The following is a 26,067-nucleotide window of genomic DNA, read 5'->3' on the forward strand; positions in this document are numbered from 1 at the left end:
CAGGGAGTAATGAGTTTGTATTTTGAGAAGAAACCTTGTTCTATTCCAGTGTGAAGAACGTAGAAAACTAATGAAAATTTAAAGCAGTTACTTCTCATGTAGATTTAAAATTTAGTTCAAATGTTCCTTAAATGATACTTAGTGGAGTGAGAGAGATGGCTCAGAGACTAAGAGCCCTTACTGTTTTGGTCCTCCCTCTCCTCCGCCCGAGGACCTGGGTTTGATTCCCAGCACACACGTGGTGGCTCACAAGCCTCTGTAACTCTCATTCCAGGGGATTTGGCGCCCTCTTCTGGCTTCCACAGGCATCAGGCACACACATGGTATCTATACATACAGACAGACAACACACGTATACACATAATTTTTTTAATCGAAAGATTAGTAACTTATTTCTGTTGTTTCTTTGAGACAGAGTCTCACCCTGTAGCCCAGGCTGAGCACAAACTCGTGGCAACCCTTCTGCCTCAGCCTTCGAAGTACTGGGATTACAAATGTGATCTGTCTACTCAGCAAAACTGGTCATTTCTGATGTTTTTTAGAATAATTTTTAAAGGCTTTAGGACTGAATCATTTTTAGTTTTGGTGCTGTTGATTTGTTTTGTCTGATAGAAAATCTTGGTCTTTACCCTAGGCTGCTTTCAAACTGGCTATCCACCTGCCTGAACGCTGGGGTTACAAGTGTATACTATCATGCCTGGTCTTACAGTTTAGGCTTACCTCGGACTTACTACATAGCCAGTGATAGCCTTGAACTCTTTCCTGTCTCCGTCTCCCAGATTCTGGGATTGTAAGTGTGCACCATGTGCGGCTCCTTAGTTGACTCTTGACGCTGGGCCTTGGTAACTTCCTTTCTTAGTGATTTAGCCATGGCCAGGTTGTTGGTTTTCAAGGCCAAAGAATTCTGTGTGCTCCCAGGAATGGGCTTTGCTGAGGACACACAGTGGCTAAGGAGTTCGTAATGTACCCGGCCAGAGGAGACTCGTGACAGGATCCAAGCAGCTGCAGGATGGGGACACTGGGACACTGGAGACAGAGAGACTATAGTTACGGAGAGACAGTGAGGAAGGATGCGTACGGCTGGGATGATTAGCCGCACACAGACTGCTAGAGTCATGGATAGATGAGCAGGAGACTCAAGGGTTTGCCAAAAGTTAGCTGGAGCAGAAATGCGTCCCGTGGTTGCTTGTAGGACGACGCAAGAAAGAACGGGATGAAGTTTCCTAGGTTTTTAAGACTAAGATTCATTTCATGTTTTTGGACATAGGGCCTCAAGGATGACTGTGAGTTTCTAATCCTCCTGCCTCCCCCTACCTGGTTTTATGGAGTTCTGGGGACTAAGTCCAGGGCTTCATGAAGGTTAGGCAAAGACCATCAACAGGGCTCCTTGTGCTGGCTTAGCCTTTGACTGCCATTTAACCCTCCTTTGATTAACTCCTACTGAGCAATCTTATGAAAGAGCTGAGGTCTAAAGCTGGGAGAACAGTGTCATCTCTCAGCAGAAATACTGAGATGCATGGAGTCCTCACTTAGGCTGACCAGCATGCATTTGTCCTGGTGGCTAAACCTCAGTTAAACTCCAGCCACATTATGGAGGCTGAGGGGGGCAAGCTTGGAGTCTTGGCTAAGGGTGTAGGAAATGCCTAGCTTCACTTGTCACTCCGGAGCCCAGGCTAAAGAGAGGCGGAGGCAGGTCTCTGCCAATGGACCTTGCTTAGACCTCCCTCCCTAATAGTGCGCAGGGCTGGGCATTCCAGTAACCTGTGTGCCTGTCCATCCATGCGATCTACAAATGAGTCCACCTACTTCATTAAGTTGGTGTCTGAACCTTATCAGGGAACCATTTGTGTGTGTGTGTGTGTATGTGTGTGTGTGTGTGTGTGTTTATGTGGTATGTGTATATATGTGTAATGTGTGTGTTTGTGTGTGTCTGTGTGTGGTGTATGTTTGTGTATATGGGGTGTGTGTATGTGTCTGTGTGTGATGTGTGTCTGTGTGTATATGTGTGGTATGTTTATATATGTATGGTGTGTATGTTTGGTGTGTGTATGTCTGTGTGTGTCTATGCGTGGCGTATGTGTATGTGTGGTGTGTGTGCCTATGTGTGGTATGTGTAGGTTTGTGTATGTGTGTGTTGTATGCGTTTGTGTGTGTCTGTGTGTGGTATATGTGAGGTGTGAGTGTGTGCATGTGTGTGTGGTGTGTGTTTGTATGTATGTGTGTGTTTGTGTATGTGGAGTGTGTGTATGTATGTGTATGCATGTAGTGTGTGCATGTGTCCATCCCATGCTATTCCTTTTTCAACTTTGATAAGAACATCTTATTCCTCCTATTAGCCCATTTATTCTACTGCTATAATTTAATACCCGAAGTTAGAAACTCGTAAAGAAGAAAAGGTTTATTGAGCACACTTCAAGGTCATAGTTGCCCTTCAAGGTCACAGTATTGGTATCAGTTTGATGCTGGTGGGGACCCCTTGATGATGGCATTTTAAGAGTATGTTATGATTGACAGAGAAAGATCCTGTGGCCACATAGGAAGCTATGGCATGAGTGAAAGGGGCCAGCCTTGTCACCTCCCATAAGATCGCATCTTAAAGGTATAACTGCCTCAGTATCACCACATAGAGGACTAAATCTCCAACACGGCAGTCCTTGGTGAACAGGCTCCATTCAGACTGTGGGGTATAAACAGTGTTGGGAGTATGCGTCTGTCTGGTGCAAACCATGGCTTCAGAAACATGCCACTTCTCTAGAGGAAACAGGACAATGGCCTTCTTGATAGGATGTCCAATATTATGATATGATGTAATCTTGTCATTTACAGAGCTCACACTCAAAAGTCATGCAAGCCAAAAAAGTGGGAGAAAAAAAAAACCCTCAATGTTTTAAATAAGTTGATTTTGTCCTGGGCTCATCCGTAACTGCCCTTGTCTGCATGTGCCCCGTGGCCTGCAGGCTGGACATACCCGGTGGCAGAACATGTGCCCCGGTGGCCTGATGCTCGACAGGGTTCATCATGTCATTACCCTGGTGCGTGTGGAGAGCTGGAATAGGATGGATACCTCAGAACTTGACTGTGATGTCAGAAAACTTTTCCAGCCTTCCCAAGGGATTGTAGAGGTCTTGGCATCCTGCCCAGAGAACTCAAACCCCATTTAACTCAAGTACCCAGAATTCCAGCAGCTCCGAGAGCATCAAGGCACATGCACCTCCGGTCGCTAACGAGACAGCACAGGCAAGGACGTCTGGGATGTGGCGGGCTCTTCAGGACTGTAGCCTGCAGTAGCTGCCAGAGGGTATTTGAGCCCTGATTTAAGGTCCATGGGCCCTGGGGCAGGTGAAGAGGAGAGGGTTAGACCGAGTTCTCTGCAGAGTGGTTTGAACCTGGGTCCTTGCAGATCTCTGAGTGGGAGCTGAATGAAGCCATGTGGCTTCGGCCTACCTCGGATTGTCCGTTAAAGGGGAAATTGGAAAGCAACCTCATCCACGGAGCCCCATGAGGGTCCCCTGGAATGTTCTTGGGGAAGGAGTGGGTGGGAAGCTCCATATTCTTTCCCCCTCCCCCTTTATGAATCCTTGGAGATGCCGCAGGCGTGGGGATGAGGCCGGTGATGGAGTCACCACTGTGGCTCTTGCCTCTGTGGCAGGCACCTGTTGACAAATTTTTAGTTAACTTGGGTGTCAGCGGCTTTGATTCTGAGAACCAGACTGAAAGTTGGAAGGTCGGCTGCCTTTTCTCTGCAAGACAGCTCAGGAGCCTGACAGAGAATGATCCTAAGTAAAGCCAGAAAGCGATGGGGCCTCTGGCAGGCAGCAGCAGGCACCTGTGCCTTGTCCCACTCCCCGTGCTGGCATTTGTGCCCAGCCGCAGCCCTGGAGATGAATGCTATGCGTACATCAGACAGCAGGACACAGAAGCCTAGACTTGCTTCTTAGAGAGCCTAGGCCATTTAAAGGCTTCAAATGTAAGAGCATTAGAATGTAAATTACATCTTCGCCTTCTTCTGTAGTGAGGAGGGTGGAGGTCTTCGAGGGGTCCTGTTCCTCATTTCACAGTGTTTGTTCTTGATTCTCCTTCCTGCTACTCTCAAGGAAGTGGATTTAACGCATATGTAATCCCAGCAGCCATTACAGAATTGCTAGTCAATTGATGGACATTTGTGAAGTGATTCACAGGCACTACTGCCATGAACTAACCAGCCAAATGATGAGTTAGGCTTTTCTAAAGAAAAAGAACCACTCACCAGACTGGTGGTGCAGGCCTCTAATCCCGACGTCAGGTGGCAGAGGCAAAGAGATCTCTGTGGGTCTTAGGCCAACTTCACAGCCTCACTTACACACTGAGTACCGGGCCAGCCGGGACTATGTAGTGAGACCTTGTCTGAAAGACTTAAACACACACACACACACACACACACACACACACACACACACACACACACACACAAAACCTTGCGGGCTGGAGAGATGGCTCAGTGGTTAAGAGCACTGGCTGCTCTTCCAGACGCCCTGAGTTCAATTCCCAGCAACCACATGGTGGCTCACAACCATCTGTAATGAGATCTGATGCCCTCTTCTGGTGTGTCTGAAGATAGCTACAGTGTACTTATATAAATAAAAGTTAATTTAAAAAAAAAAAACAACTTGTAAAATATAACCCCTGGCTAGGAAGATGAGTAAGGTGTTTACTCCTGTACAAGATGAGAACTGAATTTGGATCCCAGCACCCATGATATGGCATCGCACACCCATAACCATGGTGCTGTGGGACAGAAACAGGAGGATTGTAAGTGCTCATTGGGCAGCTTGTAAACCCCAGACTGCGCGCTCCAGGTTCAGTGAGAGACACCGTCACAAAAGATAAGGTTAAAAAAAAAAAAAAACAGATTAAAGACATCTGGATGTGAGGTCACATCCCCCGGCCTCTCCGTGTGACTTTGTACTCCATAGCACACCAGTAATTGTTATTTCGTTAATATCCAGCAATTGATTATTCCAATTGTTTGCCTTTGAAAAATAGAGCGTTCACATCAGGTTGTAAGAGCCGCACACAAGTCAGGCTGGAAGTAGGGACCATGCACCACATTCAGTTTTTGGTGTCTTCGAAGTGTCTCTTAATTTAGGGATTTTTTTCCCCCACCATTTACTGTTTTTCTTGTCATGGACTTGTGGTCAGGATCAAGACTACACTTCAAGTTCTTTCCTCCCTCCCTCTGCTGATGTCCCTACAGACCAGAAGTTAGATGTAAGTCCTTGGTAGAGACAAGCACTCTGACAAGACCGTTTGGGCTCTGGGTGAGCAGTGTGCATCTGATGTGGGATTCAGCAATCCAAGGACTAAATCTCCCAGCCCTCCCGTCTAGCACAGCAGGGCTCCAGCGTCTGCAGCCTCACCTCTTTCATATCCAGCTACCTGCATCAGCCATAGGCTGAAAGCACTGATTGGAAAATTCCTGACATGAGTAACTGACTTTTAAATCACATACCTTCCTCAGTATATTGACTGACATGAAGTCTAGCTTCCCATTGGTCAGTTAGTTACCCAGTAGCTGGCTTGGGTATCAGATAGATGGGTGGGTGGTATCTATCTCAGTGGGTAAGTCAGAGATGTAGAAGTACTGAGGTCAGCAGTCTCTACCCCTTCCTGGGAAGGGACCTTCTCAGAAGCCTGAATGTCAGGGCACCGTGGTGAGCATCAGGGTCTGGATGCTCCCACACCTTTCTTCCCTGTGTCCCCTGACAGCATGAAGCGCCCGGCCTTGCCTCACTTTTATGCATACCATTTGAGCCTTTGACCTGCTGACCTTGCCTCATTCTGAGAACTAAACCCTCGCTCTGCCAGGTACAGAGGTCATTGCTCAAAGACTCACCCACAGCGAGAACTACATACATCTATAGACACACACACAGGCCGGACTCAGGAGAGACGGGCCTTGTAATCATTTGGGTCAGCTAATTTTAATAAGCACACAATTACATAGGCGAGTGAGTGCCGTTCATGACGCAGTAAGTACATGTAATTATATATGTATAGGGCTCTTTTAAAACTTTTAACTGATGCTATTGGCTAGACATTAAACTTATCATCCTCAAAAGCCTCCAAAATACAAAAGGTCATCTGGAAAGATCCTGGGGCGGGACTATGACACCGTCACCTAGTACTAGAGACAGAAGGTGTGTCCGTGTATCTTCCCTTCTCCCCACGGCAGCTCCCCATAGTCTAGAAGAACTGAACAGTAGCTGCTGTACTCAGAGTCAAACCATCACCAAAGCCTGTTCACACATTCCACACTGGCTCTGAGCCCCGCCCAGCCCTGCAATCAAAACACAGATTCAGTTTGTGGAACCGAGTAAATAAGAAGGCTCTGACCGAGGCTCCACTGTGGTTACCCAGAAAGGCTGTCTTGGGTGAGCCCCAAGACGGGGACAGGGCAAGCAAGGTGCCTCTGTATGTCTTGGTACTGCAAGCACCAGGCTGGGATCTCCCATCTAAGATATCCAGGATGTCACCTGCAGGCTCTGTCAGTGGTTTTCAACCTGTAGGTCATGACCCCTTAGGGGGCGGGGTACGAACAACCCTTTCACAGGGGTCAAATATCAGATACCCTGCATATCAGATATTTATATTACAATTCTTTTTTTTTTTTTTTTCCCTTTCTTTTTTCCGGGGCTGGGGACCGAACCCAGGACCTTGCGCTTCCTAGGCAAGCGCTCTACCACTGAGCCAAATCCCCAACCCCTACAATTCTTAACAGTAGCAAAATCACGGTTATGAAGTAGCAACAAAACAATTTTATGGTTGGAGGGGTCACCATAGTAAAGGTGTCAGGACCGGTTGAGACCCGCTGCACTCTGTAAAACCATACGTCTCCCAAACTTGCATTTTGAAGCCCACAGACGACTCCAGAGGACTGTTGTGGGGCTCTCTTCCATCTTCCGTGCCCCAGGTACCATACCTCCACCTTTCCGTTCCTCACTTCCGTCTTCTCAGCCAAGCCTGAACCCCTTCTCCCAGGATCCCCTCATTTGACTCTTGGCCCTGGGGATACCGGGCTCTCCTGGCATTGAGCGGCTGTGTTCACTGGGACTCCCAGTTATTATATTTTCTAATATTTTTAGTTAATTTGGCAATACGTAATTTTTTTCCCCTCGTGATTACATTTCTGTATCACCCAACAGAGTGTTGTCTGACATTCCCAGCCCCATCCCGGGATCTGGAGTAGCCATATTTCCCACTCAGTGCCTGGACCATCAGGTGAAGCTGAGGCAAGATGCCCGAGGATTAAAAGGAAGGTTGTGTTTGAGAGGAAGCCTGAGGGAAAATATATATATATATTTATAATATTCTGAAGCCAAAAATTAGTGACTCTAGTCTGAGAACACAGACTTAGGTTACTCCATTAACCATGCTCCCATATGGTAATGGTTTTATTAAAAAACATTTAAAATAGAATATATTTGTGTGCGTGTGCGTGTGCGTGCGTGTGTGTGTGCATGTGTGTGTGTATGTGTGCGTGTGTGTGTGCGTGCGTGTGTGGGGTGCTGTTTTGCCTATATGCATGAGTGTGCATTATGTGAGTGTCTGGTGCCTGCAGAGTCCAGAGGAGGGTATCAGATCCCCAAGAACTGGAGTTATAAATGGTTGTGAGCTGCCATGTGGGTGCTAGGAACTAAATCCAGGTCCTCAGACGGTGTTCTTAACCACTGAGCCATCATCTCTCCAACCGTTTTTGTGAAACTTCAGTAATAAACAAAGAAAGCCCTGTAGATCAAGATGCTTTCCAACCCATCAATGGAAACAGGAGGGCAGTGAAGGGAAGAGGCCTCTACCATAGGCTTCCGATGCTGTAACATGGTTAGCCTTTGAGTTGGTGGAGGCCAGGGGTGTGATTTTATATTCCCCAAAGGATTTTAATTGATAGTCACACACTGAGAGGACTGTAGTAAAAGGTTATCTAAGGAGTTAAAGACAGGCCAAGATAAATGGGCTCTGTACCTGCAACATTCCAACTCTCCTACAATCACTGAAGTTTTGATCAGCCAGTCAGGCCTGTAGAATGCTAACCCTAAACGTAATTGCCTAGAAATGGACACCGGAGCCCAGGTTCTTCCCTGTGGCTTATTTACTCTGCGTTCATTGTGATCACCAGTAATAGTACCACAGAGAGAGCCTCGGTGTGGCAGGCAGATGCTCAAGGCCTTGAAGACTTTAACGGATTAACAAGCCTTTGGGTTATGTAGTTTCGTCTTTATGTGCTAGATAGATAAGCTGAGCACAGGTTTGCCCAAGGTCAAGGTGTGGCCCTTCCTGGTTGGTCTTCCTGGTACTGCTTCCTCTTGTCTCCTCCTCTATACATTCATGGCTTTTAGATGTCCTGGATCTCGACAACTCACACTGGACTCTGGGGGCTCTACCTGGGTTCAGCCTCAGTATGCTGGCCTCTTTGTTATGGGGTTGTGAGCCATTGTGTCTTCTCTCTGTGAATCATTTACAAGAATGAATCATCCTTTACAAAACGGCTCTTCTAGGATGTCGCATGTGCCTCCCTTCCCTCCTTCCTCTTTCCCCTACCCATAATTCCTTTAGGCTGAACGGCACAAGAGCAAACGGAACAAAACCAAATTTGTGGGCCGAGTATAAAAGTTTCAACCTTCAATTACTCCTCGAAGGCAGTAGTTTGGAACTCTTTTTTTCCCCCAGTGATGTCATTTCCTGTAAACACGCCTCTTCCTGGTATCAAGTGCCCAAGGACTGATCCAGGAATTTGAAGAATACTTTAGCAGCAGGGAACCAGGGCCAGGGCTGGACACCAGGTGCAGCTGCTCTGAGTAGGGGCAGCTGTCACTGCACCATTCCCGGGAACAGCCTGGGGAAAACTGACGTGGGCAGCGTTGGGCAAACTGAAACATGAGAAATGAGACAGCGGCTTTGAGAATTACTGCCTATTGCAAAGAGACCCAGAATGCCTCCCTTGCCTTCCCCCGGGCACACCTTCCTTATCCTCTGATTTCACAAGCGCTGACCTTTCTCTGTTGGTTTATTCTAAATGGAAGAGAAACATGGCCTCTGGATAAAAGTAGGAGCTGCAAAACAAGGTCTGTGCCTTGTTTCCCAGCGTTCTGGGAGAGCTGCTTAGGATGGACACACAGTTACAGGCAGCTAACCGGGACAGATGTGTGTTCGGATGCTTGGGCTCCCTCTGAAGCCTGTGCGAGAGGCTCTTGATAACAGCCAGGCTGCTGTGCGGGTCATGTCATCCACAGGGGTTTGATGGCATAGTGAATGACTGCCCCGAGGCAGGGCTGGGATGGGTGATCCAGGCCACAGGATCCTGTGTTGGACTGGGAAGGACATTAACCTGGGAGGAGGAACAGTCTCACTCCCCTGGAGTGACCCCTGCATGGCGTCATGGAGTCATCTGTAAGACTCCATGTCCCTGGAATCTAAGGTGGCTACAGGGTTGGACACTGGCTAGAGACTTCCGGGCACCTTGAGAGGAGGGTGCTGTGTAGGATATGGTGAACGTTGGCTGCGAAATGTCAGTCATATCTCTGCCTTCATCCTTGAAAGGGATGAGGTAGCTAAGGTGCCATTGTAAGGACAGATACTCCTTCAGTGACGGGCAGGCCTACCTCCAGAGTTAAGCAGGTCTGTCCCAACAGTTTAAGACCAGACAGACAGACACAGAATGAAGGCTCAGATGCCAGGCTTTTCTCTTGCTTTGAGTTGCCCAATGAGATGACATTTTCCAGCAAAGACAGTTTCTAAGTGCCGGAAGCATCAGGATACTGTTGTCCGTAGTCTCCTCAAATAAGATTTATTGGAAAGGACAATAGGAGGCTCACACCGAGTGTCTAGTCAGAGGGTCTTGGAAGATCCAGCCCTGAGAATATGAAGGTAACTTAGGGTGGCCTCTCACCTGTGAATGACCTACCTGACATTGTCCCATGCCTGACTCCTGTTTCCAGAACGGACTAACTGGCTATGAAGGAGCCACAAGCCTAACCCACATGTAGGGCCCCATCTCACCCACAAGCCCAAGGGGATGTGTCAGATGTTCCCATGCCTCCAGTTGTAGTAGAGTCAGGCTTTGGACAAAGCCCCAGTGAGACTATCAGCCGTCAAGGGGACTTGGTCGTTATTGGTGTCGTGTGCAATGCCAGATTTACATATTGGGCAGGGGGCTAATGACGGGGTCATTTCAGCAGAATCAGTCCATGGGGGTGACCTGAGGTGACAGTAGATGTTTCTCCATAGGACAGCTTGTCTGTTTAGTCTTCTTTCTACCCGTTCTGCTTAGTCGACTTGAGGACAGCAGGTCCCTAACCTCGGTGACTCAACCTCAGGGCACAGGGGCATGCCTTTGACCATGATCATAGGTATAGCAGGGAGGTCAGCAGGGTCATCCTTCCGGGTGGCCTTCCTAGAAGGGAACATGAATGGTCTTGACCACCAGCAATTTCCAAAAACTCCTTGAGGTAGCTGCACCCCAAAGACAAAGACACAACAGAACCAGGGGTTTAGCTTATAGAAAGCCCACAGTGCCACTCCTTAGAAACTAGACTGACTATGAGGCCTTCTAGTGCTCCATATTCAGCCTCCATCCTGGAAGAAAAGAGGGTCTCCAGGGCAACCAAGGTTAGACCCAATTGTCTTGGTGTGTGTGCACGTGGGATATGGTGGGATGTGGGACCCCTCTACAGAATATGTACTCCACTAAACACTATAAACAACAGTAGCATCTCATAGAGGACTCTCATAGCACACACCTGCCTGCCAACACCTCCTATTCTAACAGTTCACTTCAGAGGGCTGTGTTGATATTCACGTTCAACCCCACATCTGGAGTTTCCACCACACAGTCTTTTCCTGAGTCTATCAGCCACAGAAACCTGGCCACCTAGGATGAAGGCACAACCCAAGAGTACACTCAGACTGATCGCCACCTACAAACAAGCCTTCATGTTCACAGGCCTCTCCAAAGGCTATGCTAACAATTGGTTACAGCCTCCAGAGTGATTGACACCTCGGAGTTACCCTTGTCACTGAAAGGGACAAACTTGTGTTTCCCTCCACCATGGTTGCTGGTCATTCCTGGTGCCCTCGGGTGGGTGTGTCATCAGTGGGGGGAGAGTTAGTTCTTGGATAGAGTTTAGTGTCTGCCAGACATTTCCTAGAGCATACATCAACTCATGCAGTCAGCACAAGGACACAGATGTGGGTGAATCTAGACTCTGATTTTAGCTCTCCCAAGTTACTTAATCAAGAGCTGTGAAGAACTGGCCACCTAGAGCATCCTCCCTTTCCCTGCAGACTGGTGTGGGATCTGACTCATTTATAACCCTTCTGCTCTGAGACCCTTTCCACATCGGGGTCTGGGCTGAAAGTTCTGCCTCTTTAGCCCTAGAGGCGGCTTCGTCTTGCAGCATGGCCCAAGGAAAGCAGACGCAGGACTCCAGGACAGTGAAGTAAACTTTGTGTGTGTGTGTCCTTGTGGTTTGTTACAGAGTTGGTGATGCTTCTGGAGTGGTGGTCAGGCACGGAGTGTACCATCTACACCGACCCGAAGGCCTCCCCCCACTACGGGAAGGAAAACGCCATCGTGGTTCTCAATCACAAGTTTGAGATTGACTTTCTCTGTGGCTGGAGCCTGGCTGAGCGCCTAGGGATCCTGGGGGTAAGTGGGATGCGCCTTCACCCTCCACACAACACCCCACCCTCCCAGGGGTAAATAGGATGCACTTCACTCTCCACACAACACCCCATCCTCCCCGGGGGTAAGTGGGGTAAGCCTTCACCCTCCACACAACACCCCATCCTCCCCAGGGGTAAGTGGGATGCCCCTTCGCTCTCCACACAACACCTTCCCGGGGGTAAATGGGGTGAGCCTTTGCCCTCCACACAACACCCCACCCTTCCCGGCCAGTCTAACATGCAGCTTGCTGTCTGCTCTCCGTCTCTCAGAACTTCTAGAATGAACACGGTTTATTGTTGTTGCTTTTATTTAGGGGGCAGAGGTTGAGATAGGATCTTGCTATGGAGCCCAGGCTGGTCTAGGGTTTGTCTTCCTACCTCATCTTCCAAGAGAGTTGGGATTAGAAGCATGGGCTACCCTGTCTGGCATTGGCAAAGTGGTTTTATTTATTTAATTTTTTTTTAAATTTTAATTTTTTTCAAAGTATGCAATGCTCTCAAAAGCTGTTTGTGTTGGTCTTTTTTTTTTTTTTTTTTTTTTTTTTTTTCTTGCTGTGACAGAATACCAGATAAGAGCAACTTCAGGAGGTAAAGTTGCCAGTTGCCAGTGTAAAGGACAGTCCTCCCTGGTGGGGAAGGTTGTCAGCAACAGCGTCAGGCAGTCGGACAGCCCCATTTCCTCTGTAGTCAAGAAGCGGAGAAATGAATACTTTTGCCTAGCTTGTATTATCATCTTTTTTTTTTTTTTTTCAATGCTTTGATTCATTCTAGGGCCCTGGGCCATGGAACGGAACTACCCACAGGAAAGCTGGGTCATTCCAACTCAGTTAACCTAACCTAGGCAATGTCCCACAGGTGTGCCTGGAAGTGTGACTCATAGGTAAAGCTAGAGCCGCAGTTCTCGACTTCTGGGTCACAACCCCTTTGAGGGCCGAATGACCCTTTTAAAGGGGTCACTTAAGACCACTGGAAAACACAGCTACTTACCTTCCCACTCACAGCAGCAAAGCTGCAGTTCCGCAGTAGCAAGGAAAACAAGTTAACGGAAGGGGATCTTCACAGCCTGAGGGACCGTTTTAAAGCCTGCATGGGAAGGTCGAGAGTGGCGGCCATAGTGTCAGTCAAGTTGACAATATTAACCACCGTGACACTTCTAGCTCTGCTTAGAATCAGAACTAACATCCTATGTGTAAGTTTTACAGTTAGTTGTTTGTTTAATCCTTACAGAAGCATTTGTGAGTGGATACACACCTTTCCGGGGTTGGGGTGGTGGTGGTGGAGAGGACCGCAGTTAGAGAGAGTTTCATAGTCCGTTCATCCAACTGTAATTGGATTTGGACTGGAACTTGTGTAGTTTGGCTCCAGTTCCAACCCTTAATTGCTTAGCCCGCAGGCACAATTCACCCGATGTTGAGTTCAGCAAAGGCTTCAAGATTCGAGTCTCTGAGCAGCGAAGCTTCAATAGCAGAACTTGGAATTGCTCCTGAAATCTGTTTCCCTCAGAGTAGTTTGACGTCCTTGCCTCTGTAACGGGTCTCTCCGGTTGTCTTCTGCCACCTTTAACACATTGAGGTGTCGGCTTGAGCCTGTACCACGTTAATGGGTCACCGAAAGCCTGCAGATATTGTCATGGGAACTAATACATTTTGGCCCCGGGATGGAAAAGGTCCCAGAAGTTCTCCTGAGGACTTGGAGGTGACGTTTGGCATTTGGAATGATGGCCCACAGAAAGGCAGGCTAATCACGGCACCCTTGGTTTTGGTGGCACGTGCACACAAGACCTTTATGTATAGAATACAGAGTTGTGACCACAGGGTATGGGAAGGGTCTAGAGAACTCATGGCTCTGCTTCTTCCAATCAGGTGAAGAGCTTTCTGGTAACAGGAGCTCTTTTGTTTCTTCATTTCTTTTCTCAGTGTGTGTGTGTGTGTGTGTGTGTGTGTGTGTGTGTGTGTGTGTGTGTGACTACATTTGCTTTTGTGTTCATTTACGTTTTCAGAACAAAAATGAAATTTCTAGTACAGAGGTTCCCCTTTGTCCATGGGGGACACATCCGAATGCATCCCAAGGATGTCTGTGGCTAAAATCAGATCTTACCTGTGCTGTGTGTCTTCTGAGTCTAGCTTGCACATAAGGGTACAGGATAGCGAGAGGTAAATATTAACTAAACAGAGCAATTATAGCCATGATCTACCATATAGAGTATATTATACTTTGTACGAGGCTCTGCAATGTTCTCTTTAACATCTGCAGACCACATTGCCTCTGGGTGAAGCCATGGGGGAGGTAGAAAGCTACCATTGTCCCTGCCATCTTGGGGGCTTGGAGGCAGTCAGCGATCTCCTGGAGAGAGGTGGCTTTGGTGGGTTTTCTGTTCCAAATGTGTTGTCTTTTCCTATCCCGTGGTAGGACACTCTGAGGCCCCATAGCTTCCCACTCCACCCAGGGGAACCCTATGACCCTGAGCCCCACAGCTCACTTCCTTACACCCTGTGGAGGTTTGAATAAGAATGGCCCCCATAGGCTAATAGATTTGAATGCAGTGGCATTAGGGGGTGTGGCCTTGTTGGGTGGGCGTGGCCTTCTTGGAGGAAGTGTGTCACTGGGGGTGGGTTTTCAAATGCTCCAGCCAGGCCAAGTGTCACCACTCCTTCTGCTGCTGATCAGGGTGTAGAACTGTCAGCTACTATCCACCACCATGTCTGCTCGTGTGCTGCGGTTCTCATGCCCTAATGAGAATAATAATGCCCTAATAATAATGGCCTAAAGCTTCGAATATAAGCCAGCCTCAATTAAATGTTTCCCTTGGTAAGAGTTGCCATGCTCATGGTGCCTCTTTACCACAATAGAATACTCACTAAGACACTCAATTATTATCCACACTTCCGAGTAAACACCAGAGCCCCGGTTGCTGTTCAGTTTGCAAGGACACTGGCATGTCTGATTCCAAAGTTTCCCCTCTTTCCTTGCAATAGGTTATTTCTCTGCTGGTGGAGTGAGCCAATTCGAGCCAGATTAGATTATATTAAATGCAGGTTTATTGGGAAGCTGCTCTTCGGAAAGCTCACTGGCCCCAAGGATCTAGGCCAGGGAAATCACGAGAGAGAGATAGAGAGAGGGAGAGGGAGAGAGAAGAAGGAGAAGAAGAAGAAAAGGAAGAGGAGGGAGAGGAGGAGGAAGAAGAGGAGGAGGAAGAGGAGGAGGACGAGAACCAGGACGAGGACGAGGAGGAAGAGGAGACCAAAATGTCTGGATTATATAGGGAAGAGCCTTTGGGGTAGGGTAGCCCAGCCCTTAGGTTGGAAAGTTCAGTTTTGGGGCAGGGTATTCCAGGTAGGGGACTGAGGGATGCTGGGAGAGCCCAGAGGCCAAGTCTACTTTGGTATGTAAAACATGCACCTCTGTTGTACGTCTGGGGTCGGAATCCCAAGCAGGCCTAACACCTCCCGCTCACCTCTGATTCTGAAGTGCTCTGAGCACACACCTCCTGTTGAAAATGGGCCCTACTGATTCATTTCTTGCGACATCTCAGCCAAGATTAATTGGCACCCTATCTCCAGACTTTGGCAGGCCCTGTTGCGACAGCTGGAGTGGACAGATGTGCCACTTAAGGCCCTGATGGTTCATTTACTAACCCAGGCGGGGTGGAGAGTGGACATTTACTGAGTCAGGCGGGGTGGAGAGTGGTGTCAGGATGACCTGGTGTTACACAGATAAAGAACCTAGCAGGTGACTGAGAGAATCCTGGGGAGAGAGAAGTCCCCGGGGGGCTCGCACACAGGAGGAGCCAGCTCACAGTGCAGTCCCAAGCTAGACATTACAGGGCCTCTTCTTTTATGGCACCAACTCCCCGGGCAAGCCAGTTAACTTAGCCTCAAGGCTGCCCGACAGATGGACGGCCCCTCTCCCTTCTGTGAACCACCCTAGCCAGTGACATCTGCTCCCCACTCACTACCCTCACATACAACCATCTGTTCCTGCCCAGGGCCTGCACACCTGCCCCTGGAATCTTTCAGTTGGCCACCTGTCAGAGCAGAGTGTCCCATTGTCTCCTGCCGGTAAGGCGTCCTGTGGGTGTGTCTGTCCTGTTTAGCCCTCACCCCACCCCCACTCTCTCTCGGGAATGCTTCCTGCTTATCTTCCCAGATACTCTGGCCTTAGGTGGTTCTAGAAGTATCCAGGCCAGCCTTTCAGAGTAGTAAGGGAGTGGTGGGGTGGGGTGAGGGCAATAGGGGTGGTAAGGGCAGGAACTCCTTTTAGCTGTTTCGTTCTGGCTGCACCACAGCTCCTCCTAGAAGAGTCTGTGGGAAATACCCTTGCTGGTCTCAGCATACTTCTTGGCCACGAAACACCCTTCCTCTGCCTCCCCACTACACTTTGTCAAATCTAGAAGAGTCTGGGGCTCGCCACAGGGAGGGAAGTGGGGGAGGGTTGGGGGAATAATTCAGTGCTGAAGGACCTGGTATAGCAGGCTGGGTTTTAATAAAATGATGCATGGGTATTTCCAGCCAGAGAGAGAGAGAGAGAGAGAGGGAGAGAGAGAGAGAGAGAGAGAGAGAGAGAGAGAGAGATTCTTAGAGAGTGCTTAGAGAGTTTGGTCTGTGCGTCTCCCCCGTGGCTGTGACTAATCATGACCAGGCTTTATTTCATTTAGAGAAACCCTTAGGACTTCCTGGTAGGAAACTCCATAGCTTCTGCCTGCAAGTGAGGCCCTGGAAAGCCAGAGCAGGGCCAGCCCGGTAAGAAAGATGTCCGATGACTTCGTAGAGTCTCTCAACCCTTTGATGCCCACTACCACACCCACTCCATCATCTGAGCTCTGGTCTCATCTCCATCTTCCCAAAGTTTTGCCATGTGTCCCAGGAGGGCAGCTGCATAGTCTGTCCTGGGAGAAGGGACTAATCAAATCTCCAGTGTGCTACTCCTGTTTGCCTCTAGACTCTGTCACAGAGAGTCCCGCCCACCTCTGTGTCCCCAGCATTGGAACCATGCCTGGACTAAGGGCGGACCTTGTGTGGACTGGTCAGTTTGGGATTCATGTTTCTAGGAGTTAAACGGAGGCTGAACTGTCAGTTGCCTTGCTTGCCCTCTGATGTGATCAGGCTAGCCCAACCCCAGGGCAGGCCGGCCCCCATCAGACTTCGTTCTTGGCTCCTTGTCTCTAGTTTGTATGCAGGGGAATGCTAGAATGCTGAGGACTGGCCCTGCTTCCTTCTCCTACACCTCACCTATTTCAAAGGTTTCACTGAAATGGCCTAATATATTCACTTTTTAAAATGAAAAACTTTTTATTAGAAACTTGAAGAACAAGACGAAGAGAAGTTCTTGATCAGTGTCATCATTAAACTTTAGTAATTAAAAAAAATAATTGCATTTATTGCACATATGTGTGTACACATGCACACAAATGACTTGGTGCACTCGCATGCATATGTGTGCATGGGGGGAAGGGTGTCAGAGGGTAAAGCATAGCGTTCTTTTCTCATTGAGCCAGACATCTTGCCAGCTTTAATTCTTACATATTTAGTGGCAATAGCCAACCAAGGCTAGACTAAGGGACTCACTGATGAGCCTTCAGGAGTGGTTTTATGTTTGAATCTAGTGAGGCATCAATGCAAACACAGCCTTGAGCAGGGCCACCTGCTGAGTGACCTCAGACCTGAGCAGGGCTTTGGGGTTAGAGGACAGGAAGCCGCCGCCACCAGGTCCTAACCTGCAAGCTGGACGCTGGTTTGCATTTTCTACTTGGACCCAGAAGGGGTCTCATTTGCAGTCTGGTAGTGAAGTGAATTAAAAGCCACCAAATTTGAGGGTTAAGACACTCTGAGCCCTGTGCTATTTAAAGCAGCTCTGTGTTGGCCATCTGGTCACACGCTGCACTGTCTTACTTGGAGGTGCTAAATTCTGGTTCAGAGACTGACTTAGTCCCTAAGAGATGGGTGAGGTCCTCCCTAGCTGGGTGAGGCACCCATTTTAATGACCTTCTCAACCCCCGTGCCCCCATACACCCTTAGCATTCACATCCCCAAACCCCTTTTTTCACCTCCAAAAGTATTTCCAGAATTTTCCAATTTAGGATGTATGTACGATCTAGACACTGGCCGCGGTAGACACTTCAGCACCTGGTGGGTGTGGGTTACCCATATTAATTCTAGGTTTTCCTAGACATATTTATATCTTATTGCCATAATACCTTCTGGGATGTCAGTTATGAATGAGTTAACTTGTAAAGTCTCTTAGCATAGCCCCTTCCTTCATCTCTGCTTTAGTGTGATGTGAGAATTTTACATGGAGTGACTATTAATGACTGTAAATTCAGGCTTGACTAATCTGATCTGTAGTTCGTCAGCCAGAGAATGAGCATTTTCAGCTCTGTGGACCGCATCGTCTCCACGACTACTATTCAGCCCATGATAGCAGCTACATTGCTCCTACATTCAGGGGAATGCTTACCCTCACTCCAATTAACCTGCATGGACACCAGTGGGCATCAGAGTGGCCTGTGCACTGTTTTGCAGCCTTACCTGCACTATTAAATATTGTCAGATATATAGAACACAGTAGTCAATGAAGGCTTTTATTGTGGGACATTGGAGTGACTCTTGGTGATGTAAGTGATGGGAATACAGCCTCTTGAGTCACCGCTAGTTGAAGCCCTAGATTCCACACAACCCACCAGGGCAGCCTTCTCCACCACCTACCAAAGGCCAAGTGCTAACGCCCACTTGTGTCTCATTGGAGAACCATAAACAGGAAGTGACCCAGGATTGCAGCCGTGATTGGCTGGATGAGACTGACTGCCCACCCAGTCGCCGCAATGTTAGACTCAGTAACATCTCTGTGGGTGGCAGTGTGGGTCATCCTGTAATTCCTGAGCCCGCCAAATGTAATTTTTGCAAGATCCGGTATATAGAACCTTAAAAAAAAAATAAGTTTTAAGTTCCAGAAAAAGAGCTTAATTTGCCAGTGGAGGCTGTGTGTTTGGATCCGTTCGCTCTCATCGTCAAAGCTTTAAATAGGGAGGTGACAGAAACCAAAGAAACTGAGGACCAGCAGGAATGTCCCTCCCTGTCACCCGGAGTCTGAAATCTAGTGTGGACACAGGACAGTAGGCTCCCGGGAGGACTATGAGCCCAAAGACTGCTTGGTTTCCAGGGTGACAGGCACAAGAGCAAGATCATCTCCAGAGTCTGGCAGTTTGCTCCCTTATCCGAGACTTTAAGGTTGCTCCATGCTGGGTGTAGATGTGAGTGAGGCCTCCTCAGACGTCTACCTCAGGGCCCCAAGCACGGTAGATATGATGACAGAATGGTCTTAGCCACAAGACACCAAGTGGAAGACAGCAAAAGGGGAGAGAAGGGAGGGGCGGTGTGAAACCTCTGCTCTTCCCCTCCGGGCAGCGAAGGCTCAGGACCTGGATAGACGGCTGCCTTCAACTGTCCACACGGCCAGTGTGGGTGGGCATCCATCTCAAGAGTCAGAGATCGTCTCAGTCGATTACAAAGTGGAGGGTAAAAATCCGAACGGTGGCAGTGGTCAAGGCGCTGAGTGGGTAAAGGGCTTGCCACGCAAGTATGGGGACCTGAGTTTGAATCCCCCCAACTTCCGTACAACTCAAGACACATAGTGTGAGTGAGTGTCTGCAATTCCACTGCTCCTACGGGGAGGTGAGAGGTGGAGACAGGAGAATCCCAGACACTCGTGGGCCAGCGAACCTGGCTTATGCAGCCGAACAGCAAGGAGGCGCTGCTTCAAACAGTGTAGAAGACAAGGGCTATTGTCCTCTGGTCTCCACGTGTACCATGGTAGGTGTCAGCATTCACACACATGGATGTGCAACCCCCACTGTATGCATGTGTGCATGCACACACACATACACACAGAGAGAGAGAGAGAGAGAGAGAGAGAGAGAGAGAGAGAGAGAGAGAGAGAGAGAGAGAAACAAACCCAGCAAGGTAAGAGTCATTTTGCATCCCCCTGACTTCTTGCCCCATTCGATCCTAAGTTCCCCACCCCACTCCTGGTGCCCACACAGTGTGGTCACAGGAGTTGCTGGGGACCAACCGCAGCTACCCCGACCTGAGGAGACTGGCTGTTTCCTGCCTCAGAAGTGAGTGACAGAGATGAATAGGGAATCAATCCATTTGAGCCAAGTTGACTTCCCAGCCTCCCCTGCTTCCCATGGAACTGCTCAAACTCTGCTGGCCTCCGCTCGCTAGCCTGCCAGTGCCGTGAGCCTTGCTGGCCTTGCTTGTATGAACTCGGTGGCTTTGCTGATGTGCTGGTCTGTGGCACGGCGTTATACAGACCCGCCGGACAGAACCTCAGGATGGGCTTAGCAAACACACAGGTGTCGATAATCTGGAGGGCGTGGTCCATGAGGGTATCCTCAAACCTCTGTGTGTGTTCACAGACCCTCGTCCATGCGGCGGTCCACCCAGTGGTGGGCATGACCTTACCTCAGGTCAGTGCAGTGGGAAAGAGGAAGGGCTCCGAGCCCAAAGTCTTTGTTGCCTTTGGTATGACTGGCCATTCCTTCCCCATGAGAGCTCCAACAGCCATGTCTCCTTCACAGACACCCTAAGGTTCTTCCTCTATTTCAGAACTCCAAAGTCCTGGCCAAGAAAGAGCTGGCTTATGTCCCCATCATTGGCTGGATGTGGTACTTCGTGGAAATGATCTTCTGCACGCGCAAGTGGGAGCAAGATCGGCAGACGGTTGCCAAGAGCCTGCTGCACCTCCGGGACTACCCAGAGAAGTATCTGGTACGTAGGCAAAGGAGCAGTGTGCTGTCTGGCTCCTGTGGCATCATGTGTGGCTACCACACATAGGAGTCACTTTGGACTGAGTGTGGCCTGGAATTACATGAGACCTGAGGGATTTGTGGGGCACGAGGACACCATGGGACTGACCTGGAGTCAAGTGTGACTATGAACATCTTTGGGACTGTGGCCTCCAGTTGAGCTTGGGGTTGTGTGACCGTGGAATCCTCCTGTGTGACCAGCATCCTTTGCTTTTCAGTTCCTGATCCACTGTGAGGGCACACGGTTCACAGAGAAGAAACACCAAATCAGCATGCAGGTGGCCCAAGCCAAGGGGCTGCCCAGCCTCAAGCATCACCTGCTGCCACGCACCAAGGGCTTTGCTATCACTGTGAAGTGCTTGCGAGATGTTGGTAAGGATGCTGGCTAAATGGGGGATCTTTGAAGCTAGGTGGAACCTGGGATGAGAGGCAGGGCACCTCCTGTTTCTGAATCCCAGTAAATACTGCCCTCTGCTGGTCAGTGGCAGAACTGCACAGTGCGTGCAGAAAGTGCAGGCTCCTTGGAGGACTGGAGATGGCCTGGTCATGGAGCTGTAATTTTTGAGGCCCTCTCTTGCTTATTTATTGCTGATAACCACCTGCAGATGATCTGATCTGTACAGACCCATGAGTCTGGAGCCTCAAGCCAGTGTAGCTACAAACAGAAGGCAGCGACTTCCCCCGTTTTCTTTTTACCCTTCCTCTTCAATTAAAAACATGTTTGTTTTCCTATGTAACCCCTTTCTCTCACATCCCTACTCCCTGGCCCTTCGGCTCCAAATGAGGCTTGACATCTTACTTGAGCTGGATAGGACTTGACACTGCTTCAAGTGTGAGGCACCACAGAGCCAGGCCGGCCTTCCTAGAACTTCATGTCCTAGACCTGCCAAGAGAACGCTTTGTCCTGAAGGAAGAAGTGGGCCAAGCAGGCCCTGCTGTGTTGCCAGAGGCAGGTCAGATGTGGCTTCTGGCTCCTTGCTGCTAGCTTCTATAGCCTTGTCTTTATCTCTTGTGAGGGGGGATTTATCCAGGGCGCCAAGGACGTCAACAGGTTAAATATCTTCTGGGCCAGTTGCCCACCTTAGGCACCAATGCCCACCAATGACAGGGAAAGTGGCTGGGTCTTTAAGGACAATGCCTCTTAGACACTTCTGCAAGCCAGCATGAGGACCCTCTCCCATAGGGAAAGATAGTGGACCTACAGACCTATCAAGGAAAGAAATGGATGGTGATTTTATCACATTTGAATCCTTGTTCTTCATATTCCAAGTGATCCAGGGACAGTATACAATTTCTGTGATTTCCCCTGCTACTTTTACTAACACTAACTGTAGACGTGTAAAGCTGCCCAGCTACGGTCAAGATCATTGTTAGTGCAGTGGGCTCTGCCTGCACGTGTGACTGGCACCTGTCTCTTCAGCCCTGTGTGATGATGGCATCATAAGCCCACTCTCCAGAAGATCTAGGTTTGGAAGACTGTGTGATGCAGCTAAGCAAACTGCCCACTGCTGGGAAAAGAAGTGTACACATTCTATCCACTCGTTTCTCTGTCATTAAGTCACCCGTTCTTTGACCCAATAAGCATTTTTGGAGCCTGAGCCAGGTCCCAGGGCTCCCGCAGTAAGGTTGGATGGAATGTGGACTATGCCGAGGAGATAACTTGGAATGTGCATATAGTTACTGTTGCTGGGTTTTTACGAGGCTCTCACTTGACCTTTCATAATAATGACACGGAGACATCTGTATTAGTAGAAGTCCGTTAGCCCTTTTGCTGGGGGCAGAGTTATTTATCCTGACTGGACCAGTCCCCAGTCACCTTATCTGGACCGGGTAGCTGTTAGCCTCCTTGTTCTGTTCCTCCCCCAGCTCCAGCCCCTAGCTCCATATTCATTAAAAGCTATTCCTCCTTCCTGATACAAAAGGCATAGTGAGAGAGGTTCCATAGCTTACTCACTCTGAACCAATCAGCAGCGGGACTATACCACACATTAGCATAGGGGGCGAGGTCTCATAGTTTACTTTAAACCAATCAGCAGTAGAATTACAACACACATTAGCATAGAGGGAGAGGTCTCAGTTTACTCTAAGCCAATCAGCATCAGGGTTACACCACATATTAGCATAGTGGGCGAGGGTCACAGCTTACTCAACCAATCAGCAGCAGGGTCACATCACATGTTAGCATAGTAGGCAAGGTTCCACAGTTTACTGACTCTGAACCAATCAGCATCAGGGTTACACTTCACATTAGCATAGAGGGTGAAGTCTCATAGTTTACTCACTCTGAACCAATCAGTAGCAGGATTACACCCTGCTTACTGTTGCCTTCTGGCCATGTGGAGGGCGTGGGGGTAGGTTACCCCAAGGAGTTACCATTGAATAGAACCATTAACTCGACTGCACTACCTTTTCCTTCCATGATTTAGATGTAACACCCTGTCTTTGTGGCTGCTTCATTTTGGGAGGGCACAAAATGCTCATAAGAAGGGTTACACTGGGGCTGCAGAGATGGCTTAGCCAATACGAGTGCTTACTGCACTTGGAGAAGACTGGAATTCTGTTCACACCGCTATTATCTGATGGCCCACAACTGCCTGTAAATCTAGCAACAGGGGGTACAATGCTCTATTCTGGCCTCATGTACACCCACATAGACATGCATCCACATAGTTAAAAAGTCTTTTATAAAAGAGAAAATGGCATTTGATAAATTTATAAATGATGGCTGTCATTCTGTCACAGACACATCCTTGAATGAGCCTAGATCATCTTCTACCCGTATTTGTTCAAATATTGGTATTTGCAACTACAGCAGGCTCTGCCGACTATAAAGATTAACGTCCTTATCAGTATAGATCTGACAGTCATCATGGTTTTTTTTTTTTTTTTTTTTTTTTTTTTTGGAGCTGGGGACCGAACCCAGGGCCTTGCGCTTCCTAGGCAAGCTGTACCACTGAGCTAAATCCCCAACCCCAAGTCATCATGGTTTTAAAGCCCACATGACCACGGGGGTTACTCTGTTCCCAGGACTTGCTTACAGTTGACTTTCTGATTACACATGTTCAATGTAGAGCAGGTGAGCAGTCTAGAAAAACCCAAGGAAGAGGTCTCTATCGTGCGTGTCATTGGTAGACAGGTTACGGTGTGCGCATGTCGTCCAGTGTGTGTGACTACCAAGCGGAACCGGCCTCACCTGCTCTATACTGCCTTGTCTGTCTTGTCTTATAGTCCCAGCCGTATATGACTGTACACTCAATTTCAGAAACAATGAAAACCCAACACTGCTGGGAGTCTTAAATGGAAAGAAATATCACGCTGACTGCTATGTTAGGTGAGTTGGCCCTGCTTCCCTCCTAGTAAAGGGGGGGCTTGTTTCTAAGTGCCAAATTGCAAGGAGTCCGACTTCCAGAAACGTCTGCTTAGCATCTCTCGTGAAGTCTGCTTCCCATCGAACTTCTCTCCAGTCTTTTATCTATGTTATGAACTCAAGAGGCACATCTACTGCACACCCTGGGGAGGAGGCCTTCCCTCCCAGTTCCTGTGGGTCTGTTAACTGGCTCGGCTCGGCTTGCACCTCTCCCAGAGCTCTGAGTGGACAGACAGGAGCCCAAGACTCACTGTCAACCATTCTTGATGGACACATTTCCTACGAAGATGGATCTGCTCTTTGCAAAGACAAACCAATTTTTTCTTTCTTTTCGTCATCTTCATTATCATTTTTTATTTCGGCCTGCTTATTGGCTTACATAATGTGCCTAACTCTTGATCTCCAGAATGTCACCAAGACTAGTGGAATGACAAGGGGAAGGTGAAGCAGACAGGAAACCACAGGCCATTTGCTCAACAAGTCAGTGACCTCATGCACTAAAACCCAGTCTGAGTTGGGTCAGGTGGCGCTGGCCCCCTATGCCGTAGTCATTTTGAAGGCCATCCAAGAGCCCCTGAAACATCCACATACAAGCAGAGCTCTCTGGACCCCTTCCGGTTACAAATCCCAGCACACCATGATGAAAACCCAATGGCCAAGCACTGCCACACCACTCAAAATGTTTAAAGATACAAACATGTCTGTGGGCTGACAGCTTGTGTTAACTTCCTGGAAATGCTTCCACCGTTTCCACGAAATGAGGAAGCACCAGAGATCGAGTGGGTCCTTTGTCTCTGGAGTTCCTTCGACACCTGGAGTTCAAGAGCTCCACTCAGCTGGATTCTGGTAGGGTGCAAGACCGTTTGACCTCTACAAGGGTTGGGGGTGGGGATTTGTTTTTTAGTAACTGCAGTTCTCTGGGGTATCTGTGGGAATCACAGTAGAGTATACAGCTGACTGATCCTTTCAAGTTCACCTACGAAAGCCAACAAGTGCTCATGGCCACCGTGGAAGAGTCCTTATGCTACCCAACACACCTGTCTGTGTGTAGGAATCCACTTAACATGACTGGGACATTCTTCAGTATATATTACAACACCATATAAAGTAATAACACGTCTAGGGCGCTATTGTCCAGCGCATGCTTAAAAAGAGTAGAACTGCCTAAGCTCCAGCTATCCAAATGAAGACACACTTCAAGGCCTTGCTAATTCCCTCCACCCCCCCTCGACCCCCAACATATTCAATGATCTTACTTGCAACCGGAGATCACAAAGAGTGAAGAAAGAAGTGTCGGTTTCATGGAAACCAAAAAGGTCAAAGGGCATTTTCAGAGAAGCTTCAGCGTCCTTATTCATATATTTCTGGGCACATTGGGGTGTGAAATGTCCTGGGGAAAATTGTGACAAACACACTTGTCCATGGACCAGAGCAGAGGTCCTCAAAATGTCATCTTTGAAGAGCCAGTAGCCCGAGAACATGTGGAGAGGGAACCCCGAAAATTACTTCTCCCTGTTCAAGGTGGGCTCTTCGCTAATGGATAAGCCTCCCACCTTTGCCAACCCCAGTCTGACGGCCACCCAGGAAATGAGCTCATTTGGGGCCTCAGCTTCCAGCATCTGCCTCAATGTGGCTGTGCCCCAGTCAAGGGCAAAGGAGCTATATGTGAGATGGTCTGCCATTACTGTTGCTCCTTGGTTGAAGAAGTTCTAGTGTGTTGTCCCGTATGTATAGATTCTGCACCTATTGGACTGCATCACGGGGCAGCACTGTCCTCTTGGGAGGAAACAGTGTTGGGTTTGGGGAGGTGAAAGAAGGAGAAAGGCAGATCCCCACTCCTGAGAGCGTCTCTCAGTCATTGGCTTGACCCTTGATTCTCACTCAGGAATGTGGCCCGGGGCTCACCGTGGTTCTCTCGGCTAGCTGCTCTTTGCTTTTGCAGGAGGATCCCCATGGAAGACATCCCTGAGGATGAGGACAAGTGCTCAGCCTGGCTACACAAGCTCTACCAGGAGAAGGTGGGTGTACCTGCCGTGTGTAGGGCTCAAGATGCCGTTCTCACAAGTGGTACTGGAAGAACATAGCGAAATACATTGTTAGGTGCCCTCTCAGAAAGTAAACCTGTCACGTGTGAGTAGTGGACCAACAGGAGGTAACGGCTGTTCTGTATGGTCCAAAGAATAAACGACAGCCGAACCGA

The 26,067-nt window shown here is 48.7% G+C and overlaps 1 protein-coding gene across 1 annotated transcript in view; it reads left to right on the forward strand.

Annotated features, from left to right (window-relative positions):
- Positions 1–26,067, forward strand: part of Agpat4 (1-acylglycerol-3-phosphate O-acyltransferase 4) — a 103,227-nt gene that overhangs the window by 72,766 nt on the left and 4,394 nt on the right. The window contains exons 3-7 of the mRNA XM_032894707.1: positions 11,511–11,680; positions 20,301–20,462; positions 20,719–20,872; positions 23,729–23,831; positions 25,810–25,885. Coding sequence (XP_032750598.1) covers positions 11,511–11,680; positions 20,301–20,462; positions 20,719–20,872; positions 23,729–23,831; positions 25,810–25,885 — 665 coding nt within the window. The remainder of the gene's footprint in view (positions 1–11,510; positions 11,681–20,300; positions 20,463–20,718; positions 20,873–23,728; positions 23,832–25,809; positions 25,886–26,067) is intronic.

This window comes from Rattus rattus, chromosome 2 (assembly GCF_011064425.1).
Source record: "Rattus rattus isolate New Zealand chromosome 2, Rrattus_CSIRO_v1, whole genome shotgun sequence".
Taxonomy (NCBI): domain Eukaryota; kingdom Metazoa; phylum Chordata; class Mammalia; order Rodentia; family Muridae; genus Rattus; species Rattus rattus.